Source organism: Erpetoichthys calabaricus, chromosome 14, assembly GCF_900747795.2.
Source record: "Erpetoichthys calabaricus chromosome 14, fErpCal1.3, whole genome shotgun sequence".
Lineage (NCBI taxonomy): Eukaryota > Metazoa > Chordata > Cladistia > Polypteriformes > Polypteridae > Erpetoichthys > Erpetoichthys calabaricus.
The window spans coordinates 15,703,440-15,723,084 of record NC_041407.2 but is presented as its reverse complement, the minus strand read 5'-3'; the positions used below and the strand labels follow the sequence as shown (position 1 = coordinate 15,723,084).

The 19,645-nt window shown below is 41.3% G+C and overlaps 1 protein-coding gene across 1 annotated transcript in view; it reads left to right on the top strand.

Moving 5' to 3' along the window:
• Positions 1-19,645, top strand: part of rnf213b (ring finger protein 213b) — a 122,975-nt gene extending 103,330 nt beyond the window's left edge. The window contains exons 60-66 of the mRNA XM_028818325.2: positions 1,194-1,374; positions 5,864-6,062; positions 9,704-9,781; positions 16,825-17,022; positions 17,292-17,381; positions 17,469-17,629; positions 17,947-19,645. Coding sequence (XP_028674158.2) covers positions 1,194-1,374; positions 5,864-6,062; positions 9,704-9,781; positions 16,825-17,022; positions 17,292-17,381; positions 17,469-17,629; positions 17,947-18,082 — 1,043 coding nt within the window. The 3' untranslated portion in view covers positions 18,083-19,645. The remainder of the gene's footprint in view (positions 1-1,193; positions 1,375-5,863; positions 6,063-9,703; positions 9,782-16,824; positions 17,023-17,291; positions 17,382-17,468; positions 17,630-17,946) is intronic.

The following is a 19,645-nucleotide window of genomic DNA, read 5'->3' as shown; positions in this document are numbered from 1 at the left end:
AAAAACCTTAGCTATAGATACAACGTGTAAATCTGTGGTGCTGGCCAGCATGGCGGCGTCTGACCTTTGAGTCTGCCCGGACTTTCTTTTTCCCATCAATGCGGCGCCCTTAGGAGCTTCCTGGTGGTCCTCCTGTGGCTCCCTGCCACGTGTGCACGCTTTGGTGCGCTGTCTCAGGGCCAAGCTCTATGCGTGGTTGTGTTGGGCACGTGCCTCGCGCTGCTGTGCCAGGTTGTTACACGAAATTTTTTACTGGGTTCCTGCCTTGGAACAGGCAGACGGTCCCATTTGGGATGCCAGTGTAAAAGGTGCTACATAGGCACTTGACCCGACACAGACTCGCACTGGAGGCACATATCAAACAAAGAAACTTTTTATTTTTCTTCACTTGTGGGACACGTCTTCCCCGTAACCCCCACATGCACAACACAGTCCCACAAGTAGACAAGCACAAAAACTCTTCTCTGGCACCACCACTCCTCCTCCAAGCTTTGTCCTCCTCCTACCGACTCTGGCCATTCAGTGGTGGCTGCTGGACCCTTTTATAGTCTACCAGGAAGTACTCCAGGTGGTTGACTCCAGACTTCCGGCTGCCCTTCCGGGTGTGGCGAATACACTGCCCATATGGGCTCAAGAGTCCCAGCTGCAGCACCCCCTGGCGGCACCTGAACCCCGGCTGTCTGCCACAGACATTAAACAATACTGCTTCCAGTTCATAGTGGCTGATAGTGTCAAGAATTGTTTATTATTTTTCTAAAATTTCACACTCTTTTTACTAATCACCCAGCAATATGAAGCTCATTCAAACCTAGGGTGTGATTAAAATTTATCAGAACTGAAAAGTTAATTAGTTTGCCTAGAAGTATAAGTAAAAGATCACTTAACAAGATAAAAGTGATCCTGCTAGTCATCACAAAATGCACCCAATACAGTTATATATCAACCTGCCAGCAGGTGGCAGTGATGTGGTTGCCAAATATAAATGGATGTTGATTAGAGCTGTCTAGCTAGTACAGACATACCCCAGTATTCTGCATGAAAAATTATCATTTGTCATTAAGAAAGTTCTAAAGTAGCAACTCTTTTGACATTACTGAGCTTGGATTCACTATACATTTGTTAAATGTAAGGTGGTTGGGTCCTTGCATTTTCAGAATATTGTCTGTTCAATTTATTATTATTTTTTTATTTAGCGGAAATTGGTATCGATCCAGAGCTCTGCAAATCAGACTTGAGTCTGGACAGTCCATCAGATTTCTTGTCCATGCAGCGTGATGGCCCTGGTTCCTGTCTCATCTTTCTGATTGACAGCCTAATTGAGACACACAATAGCCTGGTACGGGAGGCATGTCGGCTAGATAAAGTAGACAGCAGGTGAGGAGACATATGTGTATTCCTGCCACTTCACACTATACATTTTCTTTCATGTCCATATGTTAGTTAGTTTGCACTTCATTTCAAATTGCCAAGAAGTGTACCTTTTTATTCTGCATACGGAATCGACAATATTCCTAGTCAAGAATAAGTTTCGTAACCATTAGATATTATCTCAGTGCTATTAAAATTTGAGTGTGTCTTTGTTCTTTGTAAACGTCTATGCATCCTCATACATGTGCCTGTAGTCTTTTAATGTACGTATGTGTTCTCTCTGAGTTTTTTTGCTTCTGCAGGAATTGAGGCATGTTTTTTATATCCTCTTTAATAAAATCCCTGTGTGCGACCAGGTGTACGTGTGTGTGTGTGTCTTCTGGTGAAGTGTGCCTGCGCGGAGCACGATGCGATGAGCGATATTACTGTCAGGGAAAGTTACAGGCATTTTACAGAAATACAAACCAGCATTACTGCGAGAGGAAATTAAAGGTACACAATACAGTGACTCATATTACAGCCACATACAAGCCAGTATTACTGTCAGAGGAGATTAAAGGCATATTACCGACGCGCACGCATGTATTAGCGCCAGAGAAAATTAAAGGTATATTACAGACGTTCAAGCCAGATGTACAAGACAGTATTACTGTCACAGAAAATTAAAGACACACAATGTACTGCGGCAGCCCACGAAGAACGGTCAAGCTCAGCAAGTAAAGCTCAACAAAAGAAAGGCTGAAAGAAAGAAAAATACGACCAACAAAAAGAATGAGGTCAAAGTCCCTTGCCATTTAATATAGACTGTTCCTAGTAATGTTTATGCACTACTGTTCTAGCGCCCGTTATTCTAACGGGCTAAATGACTAGTATATTTATACTATGCATTTAGAGAAAAGCCAAGCAAAATGACACCTTTTATTGGCTAACTAGAAAGATTACAATATGCAAGCTTTCGAGGCAACTCAGGCCCCTTCTTCAGGCAAGATGTAATCAAAGAAGAAGGGGCCTGAGTTGCCTCGAAAGCTTGCATATTGTAATCTTTCTAGTTAGCCAATAAAAGGTGTCATTTTGCTTGGCTTTTCTCTACATTCATAATGGCTAACACGGTACAACACCCTAGTACTACAATGCATTTACAAAGTGTGTGTGTGTTGGGGTTGATTTACAAGCACATATAGTAATAAAACGATGCATCAAAAAGGAGAATGGGACAGGTGGAAATCTTTGAAAATTCAAGATACCCAAAACAAATCACCTAATAAGTGGAAACCTTTAAGTGACTAACAAGGGTGATAAGCATATTGTCATTAAATAAGGTGCCATTTCAACATTCACAGATGGTATCGAATAGACAAGACTGGCACAGAACACGATTGAGCTATCAGAGTTGAAAAGAGAATGTTGTGCAGGTAAAGGGGGCTGTTTGCTCAATTTCAGCAGTCTCCCAGGAAGATACTTTTAATAAATAAATCAAGATTATAGAAAAAGTAAAGCAAAATCCCAACATTACCATTTCAGATCTGAAAAACACACAGAGAGAACAGAATCTTCCTTCAAGCAGTCAAGCATGCATTAATATAAACCTACCACCATTCTATCAAATACAGGTAGTCCCCAGGTTATGGACATCCGACCTATGATTTAGGAACGAGGACGCAGCTGCGACACATGCGCCTCAGTAACTGCCGGTCCGTCATCTTCGGCCTGGGGATGCTGTAAGCAGTGGCTTGAGGGGGTCGATTTCGCTGCTCACGTAATGTAGTATCCCTCAGGAGGCAAGCGCTGACCCGTGGTCCATGGTCCATAGTCACCGGGGCCACAGCTATCGCTCATGTGCAGGACGATGGTTCGCTGCCTGCCCACTACGCCGCTGCAGCTACTCCTCCTGACTGGACACAGGCTGGATGAAGCAGAGAGGGGCGTTTCACTGCCCGCCCAGCACACACGGCTGATAATGCTGCAAGCGGTAACCCAGTTGTGGCTGAACGGGATGGCGGGGGGTAGCACTGTAGTGTGCCTCGGATGGCTGCCTGTTGAATTGAGGTTGGGCGATTCACCACTCACCTTTGACCGCACCGTGTTCATTCTACAGCATACTGTAGTGGAGGTGACTGTGAGGTGGGCTGGTGATGAACCGCCCCTCGCCGCCCCCATTCATTCTCAATAGCAAGCCTGCTTGTACTGTTACGCACATAGCAGGAAGTTGTCTCTTGTCAGTACATCAGACGTGTTGATGACGGGTGCCTTCCTGCTGTGATAGCTAGTACAGTGCTGTGCAGAAGAGCTCATCTTGACCTTTTGTCTTCACCCTTCAAGAATGTCTCTGAAACACAAACCGGTGATACAGTATAGAAGAGAAAAACCATCACCATTGAAAATAAAGTAGAAATAATAAAAAGGTCAGAGAGAGTTGAAACTCAATCATTCATTGGCAGAGCACTTGGTTACAGTCGGTCAACAATAGCATTTATTAAAATAATGTACCTGTGCCGACTTGCATACAAATCAACTTAAGTACAAACCTACAGTCCCTATCTCGTACGTAACCCGGGGACTGCCTGTATTAAATTGTACATTTGACTTTGACTCAGCAATTAATAGAAAATCTGTCTATATGCCATGAAAATATTTATTTAAAATTATACAATACTTATATCATCTGAGTAATCATTGATGTAGTTTAATTATAATGTGCGACTAATAAAATCCTCAAATATCTTATGATCTAGTATCTTATTAGTCAACAGTACCTAATAAACGTAATTGAAAATACAGTAATCCCTCCTCCATCGCGGGGGTTGCGTTCCAGAGCCACCCGCGAAATAAGAAAATCCGCGAAGTAGAAACCATATGTTTATATGGTTATTTTTATATTGTCATGCTTGGGTCACAGATTTGCGCAGAAACACAGGAGGTTGTAGAGAGACAGGAACGTTATTCAAATACTGCAAACAAACATTTGTCTCTTTTTCAAAAGTTTAAACTGTGCTCCATGACAAGACAGAGATGACAGTTCAGTCTCATGATTAAAAGAATGCAAACATATCTTCCTCTTCAAAGGAGCAAACAAATCAATAGGGCTGTTTGCTTTTAAGTATGCGAAGCACCGTGGCACAAAGCTGTTGAAGGCGGCAGCTCACACCCCCTCCGTCAGGAGCAGAGAGAGAGATAGAGAGAGAGAGAGGGATAAAAAAATCAATACGTGCCCTTCCTGCTTTTAAGTATGCGAAGCACCGTGCAGCATGTCACTTCATGAAGCAGCTGCACAGAAGGTAGCCAACGTGAAGATAATCTTTCAGCATTTTTAGACGAGCGTCCGTATCGTCTAGGTGTGCGAACAGCCCCCCTGCTCAAGCGCAAGAGAGAGAGAGAGAGAGAAAAGTAAGCTGGGTAGCTTCTCAGCCATCTGCCAATAGCGTCCCTTGTATGAAATCAACTGGGCAAACCAACTGAGGAAGCATGTACCAGAAATTAAAAGACCCATTGTCCGCAGAAATCCGCGAACCAGCAAAAAATCCGCGATATATATTTAAATATGCTTACATATAAAATCCGCGATAGAGTGAAGCCGCGAAAGGCGAAGCGCGATATAGCGAGGGATCACTGTATTCTAAGTATTAAATTGTGCATCACCCTTAAATTCTGAAACAACGATCATCTATTTGATTAGTACATTAAAAAGCCAAATCAAACTCTGTATGTCTTTAAGACCCAGCACTCTGAAGCCAACAACGCTGGACGGTTTAGGTGAGAAGTATCAGCAGGTTGCAATAAGTTTAGATTGTTGACGGCAGAGTCTTGAACCCCCCAAAACTGCTATTATCCCATTACACCTGCACTGGCTTATTTACACCGACTTCCTGTCAAATCTCAATAATATTCAAAACACTGCTGCTGACTTGTAAAATAGTTATTTGCTCCAACGCTCCTGAATACTCGCTTGCACTGCTTATCCCATAGTTAAGATTTTATTTAAAATGCATTTTGATTTAAAATTACTGCTTGCAAAGATTTGTTATAAGACAGCCATCTGCAACAAGAGAATCGCAGGGGTGTTCTTACCGGACTGGCACAAGCAGTTAGCATATGCACTGTAGATCAACTAGAACAAAATTCCTTCAGAATTGGAATATGTTTGGTACCGTGCAGTGTTTTTGACAGCATTAACTAGCAGATTGCCTATTAGTCTTTGTTTGTGTTAGTTTTATCCATTGAATGTTTGTGTTTGCCTGCAAATCGGTGTTTAGTCAGGTCTGTACCTATGTGGTTGCATTTGTTTATTAGCCTTGCTGTTTGTAAATGTCATGTTTTATATGCTTTTCTGTTTTGTCATGAGCAAGTATGTGTGTTCATATATAAAATCAGGATATGCTGATAGATGAGCTGTATTATTTGCCTGATGGTTTATCTTTGCACTTTTCTTTCTACATTTTTTATATTTTTATATCCAAAGGTTGCCTATTTTAAACAATTGTATCTTTCCTTCCTGTAGTCATAGCATCACTCTGCAGGAAGTATCGGAGCCACAACTTATCATGTGCAACCCACAGCAAGACCTCTTGCCCATCATCCTCTCTCACTGCCAGTACAGCCTGGAAAAGGGACAAGAAACTGAGACCAGCTATGATTTTCAGGGCATTGAGCGCCACGTAATTCGTCATTTTCTGAAGGGAAAACCTCTTATTCAAGTGGTAAGATTGAAAGTTATAAAACCTCTGTAATGTGTGTGAAGCCCAGGGTGCACAGAGCTCCCTAACCCCACACCAACAGGCAGAGATAAGAGTTTGCCACACAGCACACGTTTATTCACGTGGGGAAGCACTTTTTCTCTGCTTCCCACAGCACAGTACATAAAGCACCAAATGCAGTCCAGCAAAAAAAACCTTTCTTGCTTCCCGGAAAGCTTCGTACACCTCCTCCCAACTTTGGCTCCCCAAGTAGTGGTAGCTGGCTCCAGTGTCTAGAATAAGCTTTCTCCCCCAGTCCTTTCATGATTGAGGAGTCCCAGCTGGGTAAGGGCCCCGGCGGTCTGCCACATGTGTCATAAAGAGTGAAAAAATCAACCTGTCAATCTACAGTTTGTTGACAGTTACAGAAGATTATGGAATCTCAGACAGAATATTCATAAACAATATCCAATATTATTTAGCCGTAAAGTGGTAATGTAACCATTTTGCGAAAAATTCAGTGGTAATTAGGGGGTCCCATTATTGACTAAACATTGAAATCTTACTCTGGTATTATGGTACTTAGCTGTGTTACCTGTCTAAGATGGGATGAAATCTAAGTAATCAATGTAGACCTCAGTGTTAATGTTTGCAGTAAACCATGCAATGTGTATGTCTCTGTTATATGCCATTTGGTATAGGATGTGTAAAAAACTGCTAATTTTTGTAATGCTCCGTCATTTGGAGTGGCAAAGACATAGCAACTGCCCAGACAGACAGACAGACACTTATCCTTTTATTAAGGTGGATATACAATAAGCTAGATCGGGGTGGGCAATGTCGGTCCTGGAGAGCAGCAGTGGCTACAGGTTTTCATTCCAACCCAACTGTTTAATTAGGAACCAATCCTTTCCAATCTCAGACTTTATTCAATTTTATGGCTTGTTAGTCCGTAATATAAGTTTCTTATATCGTAGAGTTTTTCCTTTCCAAGGATATCATCAAAATGATTTGAAGCCTAAAATGGAAAATTTTCAGTCCGTCACATTTTCCATTAATTGTTTTATTAAATCCAATAGTGCATGATGAACATACAGAGATGTATATCGAAACAAGCTATATGGTGAACTGCTGACTGATTTGTCATTTACATCTTATTGCTAACTAGCAAAATACCCGTGCTTCGCAGCGGCAAAGTACTGCTTTAAAATTTTTATTAAGAAGAAAAGTAAACCTTTTTAAACTGAAGGAAAATATACCAATAATTATTTGTTAATTATCTCTTTGTATACCACATTGTCAGTTTGGCCCTCCGCTTGTAATATGACCAAGCTGTGCACTGAGCTTACTCTTGAGCATGCAACGTATAGTTGGCCATGTGAAAAGCAATCTTGCCTCAAATCAATGCCAACCTTTTGTGGGGTCTGTCCCTAAGACTTATTAATTGTCATTGCGAAGCAGAGCCTTACTGGAAATTGGAGGCGTTTGAATTGAAATGGGTTTCATCGATAACTTCGCATCCAGCTTTTGGGAGTTTAAACATTCATAAACATCAAAGTGTCCACTACTCAAATTGTCACCTGTGAATCTATGATGTTTAAGAGGCATTGGCGGTTGTCCAAAGGTGTAAAATATTTGGCCATTTCGGTACACTTGAAAGCGAAAACCGAGCAATTCAGCGGCAGTCATCAACTCACATGCAGAACCATAGGTGAAGGGCTTAAGCATTTCACTCTTATAGTGCTCCTGTGTAGTATAATTATCTCCTGTACCGTCATCAGTCCACACCTTGAACCTGTCCCAGTCATTCAATACATAAGACACAATGTTTCTCCGGATATCAAGAGTGAGCCTGATATGGCCGTGCAATATGTAACACAGAGAATGGAAAACGCAGTCGCCATCGCCAGGCATGGAAACCACTCAGTAAGTGACAGTTCTTTGATCGATGGTGATCACCTCAATAGACATGTTAATGGGGGTACGATTGGAATGATAAAGAAAATAAAGTCTAAAATACCTACACAATAACTATAATCGTAATAAATGAACAATAAAACAGCAGAGAAGCCGTGGATTAAATAAAAAGGCTGCAGTTATCAGCAGGGAGACGTGAATACCGTGGTGAAGCAAGGAAAGGAATGAAGAGACTGGAGCGACAGACAGCCTTATATAGGCAGGTAGCCAACTACGTGGGAGGCTTGGGGATGGGGGACCCAACGCCGCCTCACACGGTGACCGAGCTGCAGGCTATGGACGTAAATAGGATTCAGTTAGCATTGGGAACCCGCGTGCCAAATTTCTTGAAGATGGGCCCATAAGTAACTAAGACCGTTGGAAAGTTCAGTATGGCAGCCGACAGTGGTTTCAGTTTCGGCCAGCGCAGGGAAGCTGCCTACCAAATTTCGTGAAGATGGGGCCATAAATAAGAAAGTTTAACATGGTGGACGTTGTCGACCGTTATGACTGTTACGCGTAGAACTTTGAAATGAAACCTTCTTAACTTTTGTAAGTAAGCTATAAGGAATGAGCCTGCCAAATTTCAGCCTTCTACCTACACAGGAAGTTGGACAATTAGTGATGAGTGAGTCAGTGAGGGCTTTGCCTTTTATTAGTATAGATAAGGAGCCATTAAAACAGTGAATACAGCTGTTTAAGATTGAAATAAGCAATTAAGGGTGGGGAACCTTGGCAAGTGAGACCACTAAAATGAAGCATCAAAATGTCACTTCAGCAATAAGTGCTTCATCAGCAGTAATTGACTTCTCATTAAGAAACAGGGTTGGAACAAAAACATGCAGCCACTGCAGCTCTTTGGGGCTGACATTGCCTACCCCTGAGTTAGATAAATAAGAATATTGTTGGTTGGAATTTGCACATCTTAATTAGATGAATCTCATCATTCAGGGATACACAATCTGCAAAATTAAAGCAATGCAGCCTTTTATTTTTGATGACTGTCAAGCAGAAGAAACACGTTTTGTGACACAAGCACATTTAGACACTATGTGTACAGTGCTAAAACAACTATTCCATCATGTGGATTAAGGTAATGGTGTGCTGTGAACCAATTCACCACTGTGCCACTGGCCTGTATCGATCATCTGAGGTTGAAGCACAACCTTTTGATCATAAAGCAGTGTTCTGATGCTCTTTGAATGCGGTTGGTATCATATTATTGGGATTCATGGTCACTTTCTGCTATTCACCATTACACTCTTTAGCATCCTTGAGATCAAGGTAAGAAGCACTAACGGATGTGTGGTGGCTTCTATTTTCCTCTAAACCTTTTTTCTCAATTTCCTGACTCCTGTAAAGGCTTATCATAAGCATGCAATTTCTTGCCCAAGTGGAAGCGATATTGCCACTTAATCACCAGTCCGTGAAGTGCTCTCAAACTGCCGCCGGCATATATAGGCCTGTGAAGAGCAGCATGTTGGCTGCTACAGTACTTTCTTACAAACACACTAGTGGGCCTGAGTATAACACCATAACATGGTATTAAAAGTTATGTTCTGGGACCACCCTATGGTTTAGATTTTTGGGATTTCAAGGAGCCCAAAAGGTTAGTTAGGGAGTCCAGACACCCCAGGACCACCTGGATTTCACACTTTGTTTATAAGATGTATGATAACTGATTGGGTTATCTTGGCTTTGCTTTACAGGACATTTCTAAACACCTGCAAAGACACAGGAAAAACTTCTCAGAGATCCTGGATGAGGTCAGAGCCAAGATTCCTCAGGTGAGATTTTAAAATATCATTTATTTATACTGCATGTCTGCAACAAAACACATCCAGTCCTATGTTTCTTTTCTACGTTATATCTAGAACGGTTTTTACTTTAGAGAGATAGTGAGTATAGGCGGCATGTAAAATAAGAACGAGAATTGTTAATATTCTATAGAGAATCACGTTGTAAACTATTTTTGGGTGATGTGGAGCCAAGAGGCCTAGGAAAAGATTTGCACAAGGTGCTGTTTTATTGAGTCTCTATAGTCAGTTGATAGCCTAAGAGAATGTTAATCCCATAGGAAAATATAAGTGTAGAGTTCAATAGTCGGAGTCTGACAGCACTTCAGAGCTGTTAATATAAACCATCATTTTAATGCCTCAACCTAAGCATTTTGCTGACTGTGTGCATTCATTTATGACCACAATCTACTTTTTCAGGCTAACTCTTTCATGAGGATAATATGTCAGATGACATTATATAAGTAATCAAAATATTTATGAGCTGTTGTCTTCCTAGGGTTATTAAAAATTTTGGTTAGCTTCTCCCTGAACAATTAATTGTCAGACTACAAGCAGCAGGAATTTTGGATTCATTATGCTGCCAGATGCAAAACTGTTTTAAATAGAGAAGACAATACTCTTTTTCAAATGGACCTGGATAAAATTAATATGTAGGCAGATATATGGCAGATTATACTTTAATATAAATAACTAAAATGTTTGACACATAGCAGTTAAATATATTAGATTCATGAAGGGTATAGAGCTAAAATTTACTTTAGCAGGCAATCCTTAATATGTATAATACAGGTAGCGAATTCTGTCTGCAGTTTTATCTCCATATTATTTAGAACTTTATATAAATGTTCAGAGGACAGTTACTAAATGTTCTTTTACCTGCACAATTATAGCTATAAACTGAGAAAAGACTGAGAAGCCATGACAAATGTATTTAAAATTATGAATGAAATGTAAAGAGCTGATGTAAGAAGTTACTTTAAAATCAGTTCATTTAACTAATGTTAATAAAAATGTCATAAAAAGCAATGTCCACTCTAGTTGGCACACCAGCCCTTCCCACATAACTACTCAATCTGCCATAACACAATATATTATACTAGCTGTGTAAGCCCATGTTGTAAAAAGCCCCGGCCCCTAGAAACTATTGAAGTTGTCAGGAACAAAAAAATGAAATGCAGAGTCGGTGGTTTTGTTTTGCGGACGTACTCTCCTCACTTGTGTATTAGCGGCTAAACGAGTTTGTTTCTGACTCCTTAACTTGGGGCCACCTTGCCAGCTCTTTGAGCTTCATGCTGTAGCCTCAACACTTCCTGGCCAGACAAACAGACACACACACTTCCATGCATAGATGTTTATATACTATATATAGATATTTCTGTTTCACGCAGACTGGATCAGTCATGAAGTTTACAGGTAGAACAGGCAATAGTATTTGAAATGTTTTTGACAATGGCAAGGCAGAGAAAGCTAAATATGCCAGCATTTTTACATATTTTCATGCGTGACCCTGTCACGGGTGTATTGATGCTTAAAAAATACCTAGTGTGGTAGAAATTTAACATCTTATTAAAAAAGAAAGAAACATCCCCTAACATGACAAATCAGTTATCAGGTAGGAGAAAAGCTGCTCATTGTATCTTTTTAATTACTCCCTGGCCAAATGCCTTGGAGGGAGCATTCTTCAAAAGCAGTCCATTACAGCCTGGTCAGAATGATCAGGGAAACAAAGATTAGAGGTTCATTTTATAAACTATTGAATTTACATACAATGTCAATCAATGCACACATTTTACACTGGTTGGTTTGTTTATTTACACCCAAATGACTTGTATAAAATAAAAGTTTCTCTATTATAAAAGAAAATCTTTAGAAGAGACAAGACTATTGCTAAAAGGTTTCTTCAAGTCCAGCGAGACGAAGACTATTGCCAAGAGACATTTTCAAGTCCCGCCCTCCTCTCAATCAATTCAGGTTAACGGCCCATGCCTGTGGTCCTCTCACTCGTGTGAATACTTTTGACAGACACGGTTCCTGCGCTCTCAGCTCTAATACATTTTTACATTTTCCTCACTTTAAGTTCCCAAGATGTCCAAATCTTATTGAGAACTTTCATCCCAAAGGGTTATCAACAGAAGAAATGAGTACATGGACAATCCTAGCACCGAGAAACGATGAAGTCAAACGAATTAATGCGAAAATTGTTGATCAGCTACATGGCAAATTGGTTAAATGTGTATCAATAGACTATGCTTAAACAGTTGGTGGTGATGGTGTGGAAGATGAAAACATCAATTTACAATATCCCGTACAATATCTTCAACCGTTAACACCGTCCAGTCTTCCACCGGCCAAATTACTGTTGAAAGAAGGATGTATCATAATGTTATTGATAGATCGATACTTTATTAATCCCAAGGGGAAATTCACATACTCCAGCAGCAGCATACTGATACAAAAAAACAATATTAAATTAAAGAGTAATAAAAATGCAGGTAAAAACTGACAATAACTTTGTATAATGTTAACATTTACCCCCCCCCCCCCCCGGGTGGAATTGAAGAGTCGCATAGTTTGGGGGAGGAACGATCACCTCAGTCTGTCAGTGGAGCAGGACAGTGACAGCAGTCTGCCGCTGAAGCTGCTCCTCTGTCTGGAGATGATCCTGTTCAGTGGATGCAGTGGATTCTCCATAATTGATAGGAGCCTGCTGAGCACCCGTCGCTCTGCCACGGATGTCAAACTGTCCAGCTCCATGCCTACAATACAGCCTGCCTTCCTCACCAGTTTGTCCAGGCGTGAGGTGTCCTTTTTCTTTATGCTGCCTCCCCAGCACACCACTGCGTAGAAGAGGGCACTCGCCACAACCGTCTGATAGAACATCTGCAGCATCTTATTGCAGATGTTGAAGGACGTCAGTCTTCTAAGGAAGTATAGCCGGCTCTGTCCTCTCTTGCACAGAGAATCAGTATTGGCAGTCCAGTCTAATTTATCATCCAGCTGCACCCCCAGGTATTTATAGGTCTGTACCCTCTGCACACAGTCACCTCTGATGATCATGGGGTCCAGGAGGAGCCTGGGCCTCCTGAAATCCACCACCAGCTCCTTGGTTTTGCTGGTGTTCAGGTGTAGGTGGTTTGAGTTGCACCATTTAACAAAGTCCTTGATGAGGTTCCTATACTCCTCCTCCTGCCCACTCCTGATGCAGCCCATGACAGCAGTGTCGTCAGCGAATATTTGCACGTGGCAGGACTCAGAGTTGTATTGGAAGTCCGATGTATATAGGCTGAACAGGACCGGAGAAAATAAAGTCCCCTGAGGCGCTCCTGTGTTGCTGACCACAATGTCAGACCTGCAGTTCCCGAGATGCACATACTGAGGTCTGTTTGTAAGATAGTCCATGATCCATACCACCAGGTATGAATCTACTCCCATCTCTGTCAGCTTGTCCCTAAGGAGCAGAGGTTGGATGGTGTTAAGGGCGCTAGAGAAGTCTAGAAACATAATTCTTACAGCACCACTGCCTCTGCCCAAGTGGGAGAGTGATCGGTGTAGCATATAGATGATGGCATCCTCCGGTCCCACCTTCTCCTGGTATGCGAACTGCAGAAGGTCGAGGGCGTGACAGACCTGTGGCCTCAGGTGGTGAAACAGCAGCCGCTCCATGGTCTTCATCACATGTGACGTCAGAGCGACAGGCCGGAAGTCGTTCAGCTCACTAGGACATGATACCTTTGGGACTGGGGTGATACAAGATGTTTTCCAAAGCCTCGGGACTCTCCCCTGTTCCAGGCTCAGGTTGAAGATGCGCTGTAGAGAACTCCTCAGCTCCAGCGCACAGACCTTCAGCAGTCGTGGCGATACTCCATCTGGACCCGCTGCTTTGCTGGCACGAAGTCTCCTCAGCTCTTTGCTCACCTGTGCTGCTGTAATTGTGGGTGGGGATGTCTCTCCTATGCTGGTTTTCAGCAGAAGGATGGGTGGAGGGTGTAGTACTTCGAGGTGAGAGTGGGTTAGGGTGGTTAAACCTGTTAAAAGAGTTGTTCATTTGGTTTGCTCTCTTCACGTCTCTCTCGATGGTGGCACCCCGCTTCGAGCTGCAGCCAGTGATGAACTTCATCCCATCCCACACTTCCTTCATGCTGTTATTCTGCAACTTCTGCTCCAGCTTTCTCCTGTACTGCTCCTTCGCCGCCCTGAGCTGGACTTGGAGTTCCTTCTGCACATGCTTGAGCTCATGATGATCACCACCTTTAAAAGCCCTTTTCTTCTGGTTCAAAAGGCCCTTGATGTCACTTGTAATCCGTGGCTTGTTGTTAGCATAGCAGCGTACTGTTCTTACTGGAACTACAATGTCCATACAGTAGTGCAGTCAACAACCTCCTCAATGTTCTCACTATGTGATCCCTGCAGGATATCCCAGTCCGTAGTTCGAAAGCAGTCTCTCAGAGCCTGCTCTGCCTCAGGGGACCACTTCCTGAATGAGCGTGTGGTTGTAGGTAGCTCCCTCACTCTTGGTTTGTAGTGAGGCTGAAGCAGAACCAGGTTATGATCTGCTTTCCCAAGCGCAGGCAGCGGGGTGGCACTGTATGCGTCTTTAACGTTTGCATATTGTGCAATTTATGTATAAGTGATGGGCTATGCAACAGGAAAAGATTAGTTGTATTCAAAATTGGTCGAACAATTCTGACATGTAAAATTTTAACATGCAACTAGAAAGGTAATGTAGTACATCTTCCATGGATAACATTAGATACTAAAGGAGATCTTGATATGTCATTCGTATTGTGGAGACTGGCTCGGACACAGACAGGCAGACACGTTCATGTCACCCAACACACGTTTATTATACATTACTTACAGTTATATTGCACAATCCCAGTGCACAAAGCACCAATCACCCCTTCAAAGTCCTGGCCACCACACAATGCCTTTCTCTTTCTCTGGTCCGCCTCCACTCCTCTCCAGCACGCTTTGTCTTCTTCCTCCCGACTCTCGCTCTGACTGGAGGGAGGCGGCCCCTTTTATGTGCCCCGGATGGGCTCCAGGTGCATCATTAGGGCCTCCGTAGCCACACCCCTGTGTGGCGGAAGCTCCCAAGGTGTTGCCGGAAGTCCACCGGGTGCTCTCAAGTTTCTTCCCCCCAGCACTTCCCGGTGTGGCGGAAGCACTGAGGGCCAACACTTCCAAGGCATTGGGGCGCCCCCTGGCGGTGACCACGGGCCCCTACAGGGCTGAGCTTCCAAGCTCTGTACCCGCGGTCCCCAAAGCCACCAGGGAGGACGCCCCCTCGAGTCCTGGAGGAGGCACAAGCCCTCCTCCACTCCTCCTAGGCGTCCCGGCCGGGCATGGACGTCCGCCGGGCACCACAGTATTAAAATGTTTACAGTTTCCCGTTAGAATAGCTTTTGCTATGACAATTAACAAATCACAGGGACAAACATTTGAAAAATCAATTTATTTATTAGACTGGAAGAAACAATATTCACTCAAGGGCAGTAATACGTTGCGTTGTCATGATGTAAGTCCAAACATGGAATCAAAATTCAATGCAATATTGACGAAAAGTTAATTCCAAATATTGTTTTTACTGAAGTTTTACAGTAAAAGGGTAAGTTTAAAAAGTATTTACGTGTTAATTTCAAATCCAAGCAGAACGAAAATGTATAATGCAACAAATACCTCTAACGCAACATGAAACATAATTTTCTTTCAATTTATTATGTTTTACTTTTTTTTTTTACTATGGTTAATTACTTGCTGTACTGTAAAACAGTTGGGTCTATTATGCACATGTAACAATTCCCATGAAAATAACAATCTGTTTAAATTGAACATCCGCTTCCCCATATGCGAATGGCAGAGCCGTGAAGTGGCTATCGTGTAGCGCCCACCCGGGGGTTGGCGAGCAAAGCGAGCAGGGGGCAGAGCTAGTCTAGTCTAGATTATATTCTGCTTCTTCTTTATACCCTTGAGTTGAACCACCACCCTTGAAATTTCTGTGCATATAACTGCTGACTTCTTAGTCATCTTTCAGTACATTTTGTTGTTCACGTGACCTTTATCTGATTTCCGACATTTATGCTATTTCTTTAAGATGAATACTCTATTACCCTAAAATTATTCTTCCACACCAGCCAGCATTGCCCTGTGACTGTTCCAGAAAGGCTCAGGAGTGGTACATAGTAATAGATGGAATATTGACATTCAACTAACTACTGTGGTGGCACCAATACATGCATATCAGAATGCATGATTTGGCCTCACTTGTCATGGGTGGTGTATGTCATTCAACAGTCTTGTCACTAAAAATAAGAGTATGAAGTTACAGAAGATTAGGAAACACAAACACGAAGGATAGGAAAAATTCTATTGAATTCCACTTAAACTAGAACACCAGAGTATGGCGAAGCCACATGAATCGATGGATTCATCCTGCTGAGAGCCAGCAGTCCACAAGGAGATGGTCTGTTTGTATGAGGGGTTATAAAGTGTACCCACAAACACACCAATATTTGAATAACTGAACAAAACGTTATGGCAGCAGTGTGTCTCTCAGCACTCTGCTTTTTCAGTCTGGTAATTCACCATGCCAGTAGGCGGACAAATTCCTACAATGGTTTTAGAAACACAGAAGTGAATTCATTTCAGTTTAGTTAAGTAGAGTTCCTCTAGGATAAAGAAATGAACACCTCTTGGAGGCTCTAGAGCAGATACTTTGAGACATTTTGGAAGTCACTCAGGCTAGCATTTCTGTGTAGTACTTTTGGAATAAATTTCCCAATAACTAACTTTTAAATAAAACATTCACTCAGTGTAAACACTGTACAGTATATGGAGAAAATTACTTGGCCCGGTCCAGTTCAGAGTAGCACTTTGGACGATGACTGTTCTGGAAGCTTCAAGCCAATATTTAATGACTAACTGGAATAAGAGAACAATTCACCTATTAATGTCCATCAATGTCCAGTAAGCTGATTCATGGAAAAAAAAGCTTTGTTTTCCAACAGAAATGTCTGACTTTCTCTCCAAAGGTTCCCCTGAAGACATCCATATGCAGTGCCATCACAAGTGTGCTCCGATCTTTCAGTGACACATGTGAAACCATTAACATTGTTAAGATTGGACTACGCTTCCTAGGAAAGACCGGCGGCGAGTCAAAAGAAGAACTTCTGTCTTACCTAAAACAGTCACTAAAAATGGAATTGCTAATTTCTATCTTAGTCAAAAAGGTAATGACTATAATCACTAAGTTCATTTCTCATTCACTTCATCAATTTGTAAGGACTGGCTTAACTGACTTGATGACCTTTTCAAGTCTGTAAACGCAAAATACAGGAGCTTGTATTCCAACTGACACGTAGCAGCTGCTTTGCTTATGTCAGTAAATTGTTGCACTTTTTATTTCTGTCTCTGCTTCTAACAGTTTTGTTACAGTCGTTTTGGCATATTGCTGTGTTCAGTCCTGATGTTCTTCAGTAGTACTTCTCTTTATTTGCAGGCTCTAAATCAGTGTAGACTGGAGCATTGTGTATCTTTATGGCAGCTATTAACCTCCTGGAAGTCTGAATTAATGCTGAAGAATAGACAGGTATGCTCTCTTTTATATTTACAAGCAGAAGAAAGTGAAAAAAAAACTTACTCTTAATTTAGCCACTTCTGTTTTTCTCTTTTTCAGAATCCTTTTGAGAGGCTGTCGAATGAATATAAGAAACCTTTAAATCAGGACGAACACAGTGGGCTCTCCAAGTTTTTTGGTGAAACTGATTTAAGCACGTTTTGCTGGGAGCTTCATGAAATATTGCTGCTTAAAACAAACAACTACGCACCTACATGGGAGTAAGAAGCTCTGCGATTGACAAAATAAAGGTTGCAATTGTATTAGATGGTGGTATGGTAGCACATGAATCCAACAACCTAGGTTTGAATTCCACCGCCAGTAGTTTTCTATGTGAGGTACCAGGTATAATGTATAGCATGTGACACTGGATCTGTGACACTGTATAACACTGGGCCATCCACTTTCTATATCTGTGAAAAAATTCAAAGGATGTAGTTTTTTTTCACAAAAGAATATAAAGTATTTACAGACTTCAAATGCTGAATTTTGTCATTTTTATAATTCACTAAAATGTCTTTTTCTCTTCTTGTTGCAGTTTGAAAACAACCTTAGAGAGTCATCTGGAACATAAAAACATGCCAGCACTACCAGGTCTGGAGTCTTTACCGGACAGTATCTTATTATCACAGGGGGCAGATGTGTGGACAACCGCACTGAGGTTCAAGAAATAACTGAGAACTGCAGCAGAAGAAAAGAACTGCTACTTAATTGGAAATGAGCGTGTTATTTCAACCATGGTACAAAGACATGTTTTCTGTTTTTAGACATCCACTGACTGACAGTAGGGAACAAACTGACCAATAGATTTTACTACAATGAACCAGTGGATCCAGGAGGCAGAAAAAAACCAGTTAATATTTCTGAGTTTGGAATAATAATGAAATGGAGAACCACACAGTTATTGGAGTTACTAGCTTTGGAGACTATTGCACTGCTGCTTCTTGTTTAATTGTTGCCTTTCTGCTATGCATATCGTGTTACTCCCAATCACTGACTATAAACGTCAAAGAAATAAATTATGCAGCTGAACACATTTTATTAAAATCATGTTAATCATGTTCATTTGCAAGGAATACCAAAACAGAGCCCCCAGAAATACAGTCATGTTCCTGGTTCAATGAGAGCGTAACAGTGTACCAAGATTTTATTTGGTCATTGCAAAGGGTTTTACAATAATTTCTGTTAGCCAATAAAACAGAACAGAGAAACGGTTATCTGCCTTTTAGTTTAGAAGGAGAAAACTGATGGAATGGTATTACCGTTAGAAAGAAACGTCATCAGGTTTCCCAGACATGGCTTATTTGCAGCTGGAAAACTGCTGATGCTTTGTGGAGCAAAATTTATGCCTGAAAAGTGATGTCAAACTCCCTCTACCTACATGAATGACACCATGATACTTCAAAACAACATCACATGAAAAGTATGCATTACCATGATAACATTGGTGTGCCAGCTACTGATTCAACTTCAGGAGTACTGAACAAAGATATTCCTCATCAAATATACTTTAATCATCTGTTTCTTCTTCTAGACTCATTGTGCTTAGACCTAAAACAAAGCAGATCATCTACAAAGCTCAACACAAGCCCATAAAGTCTCATCTCCATGGATGAAAAGTATACGCTCCCTTAACCTGTACTAGAAATATGTCTGACATCTGCATAAAACTGACTACTGTTCATGGCCCATCCTTTATAGCTAGTTCTTTTCAACACTCTCAATAGCTAGCGAGGACTGAAATCTTATACTGTATAGAGGATTTGTTTTGTGTGGTGTTTGTAGCAAATGAACTCTGATTAAATTAGTAAATCAGTAAAATTACTTAAATGAGATCAAGCAAAGCCTTTTCTGCAGTTGGAATGGAGATATTGAAGCTTTCCCTGATGTTATATGTGTATAAATTAATGATGCGCAGTAAAATGGATAAGAAATGCTGGCTAATTTTCAGTAGTCATGTTTCCTTTAGGGAAGTAGAACAAGCCTAATGATATGTTGCAAGGAATTATGTATATATTAAAATAATTTTAAATTAAAAGTATTTCTTCCGATTACTTCTTTTTTAGAAGTACAACATAAACTATATTGTGACGTATTTATTTAGTATTCACATTCCTAAATCAGAATTTTTTTTTGTAAATCATATGCCCATTATACAGTATAACCAGAAATGATTCACTTAAAATGGAAAGATGTCTCCATGGTACAATTATGAAAATAAATCACTTAAAAATAAA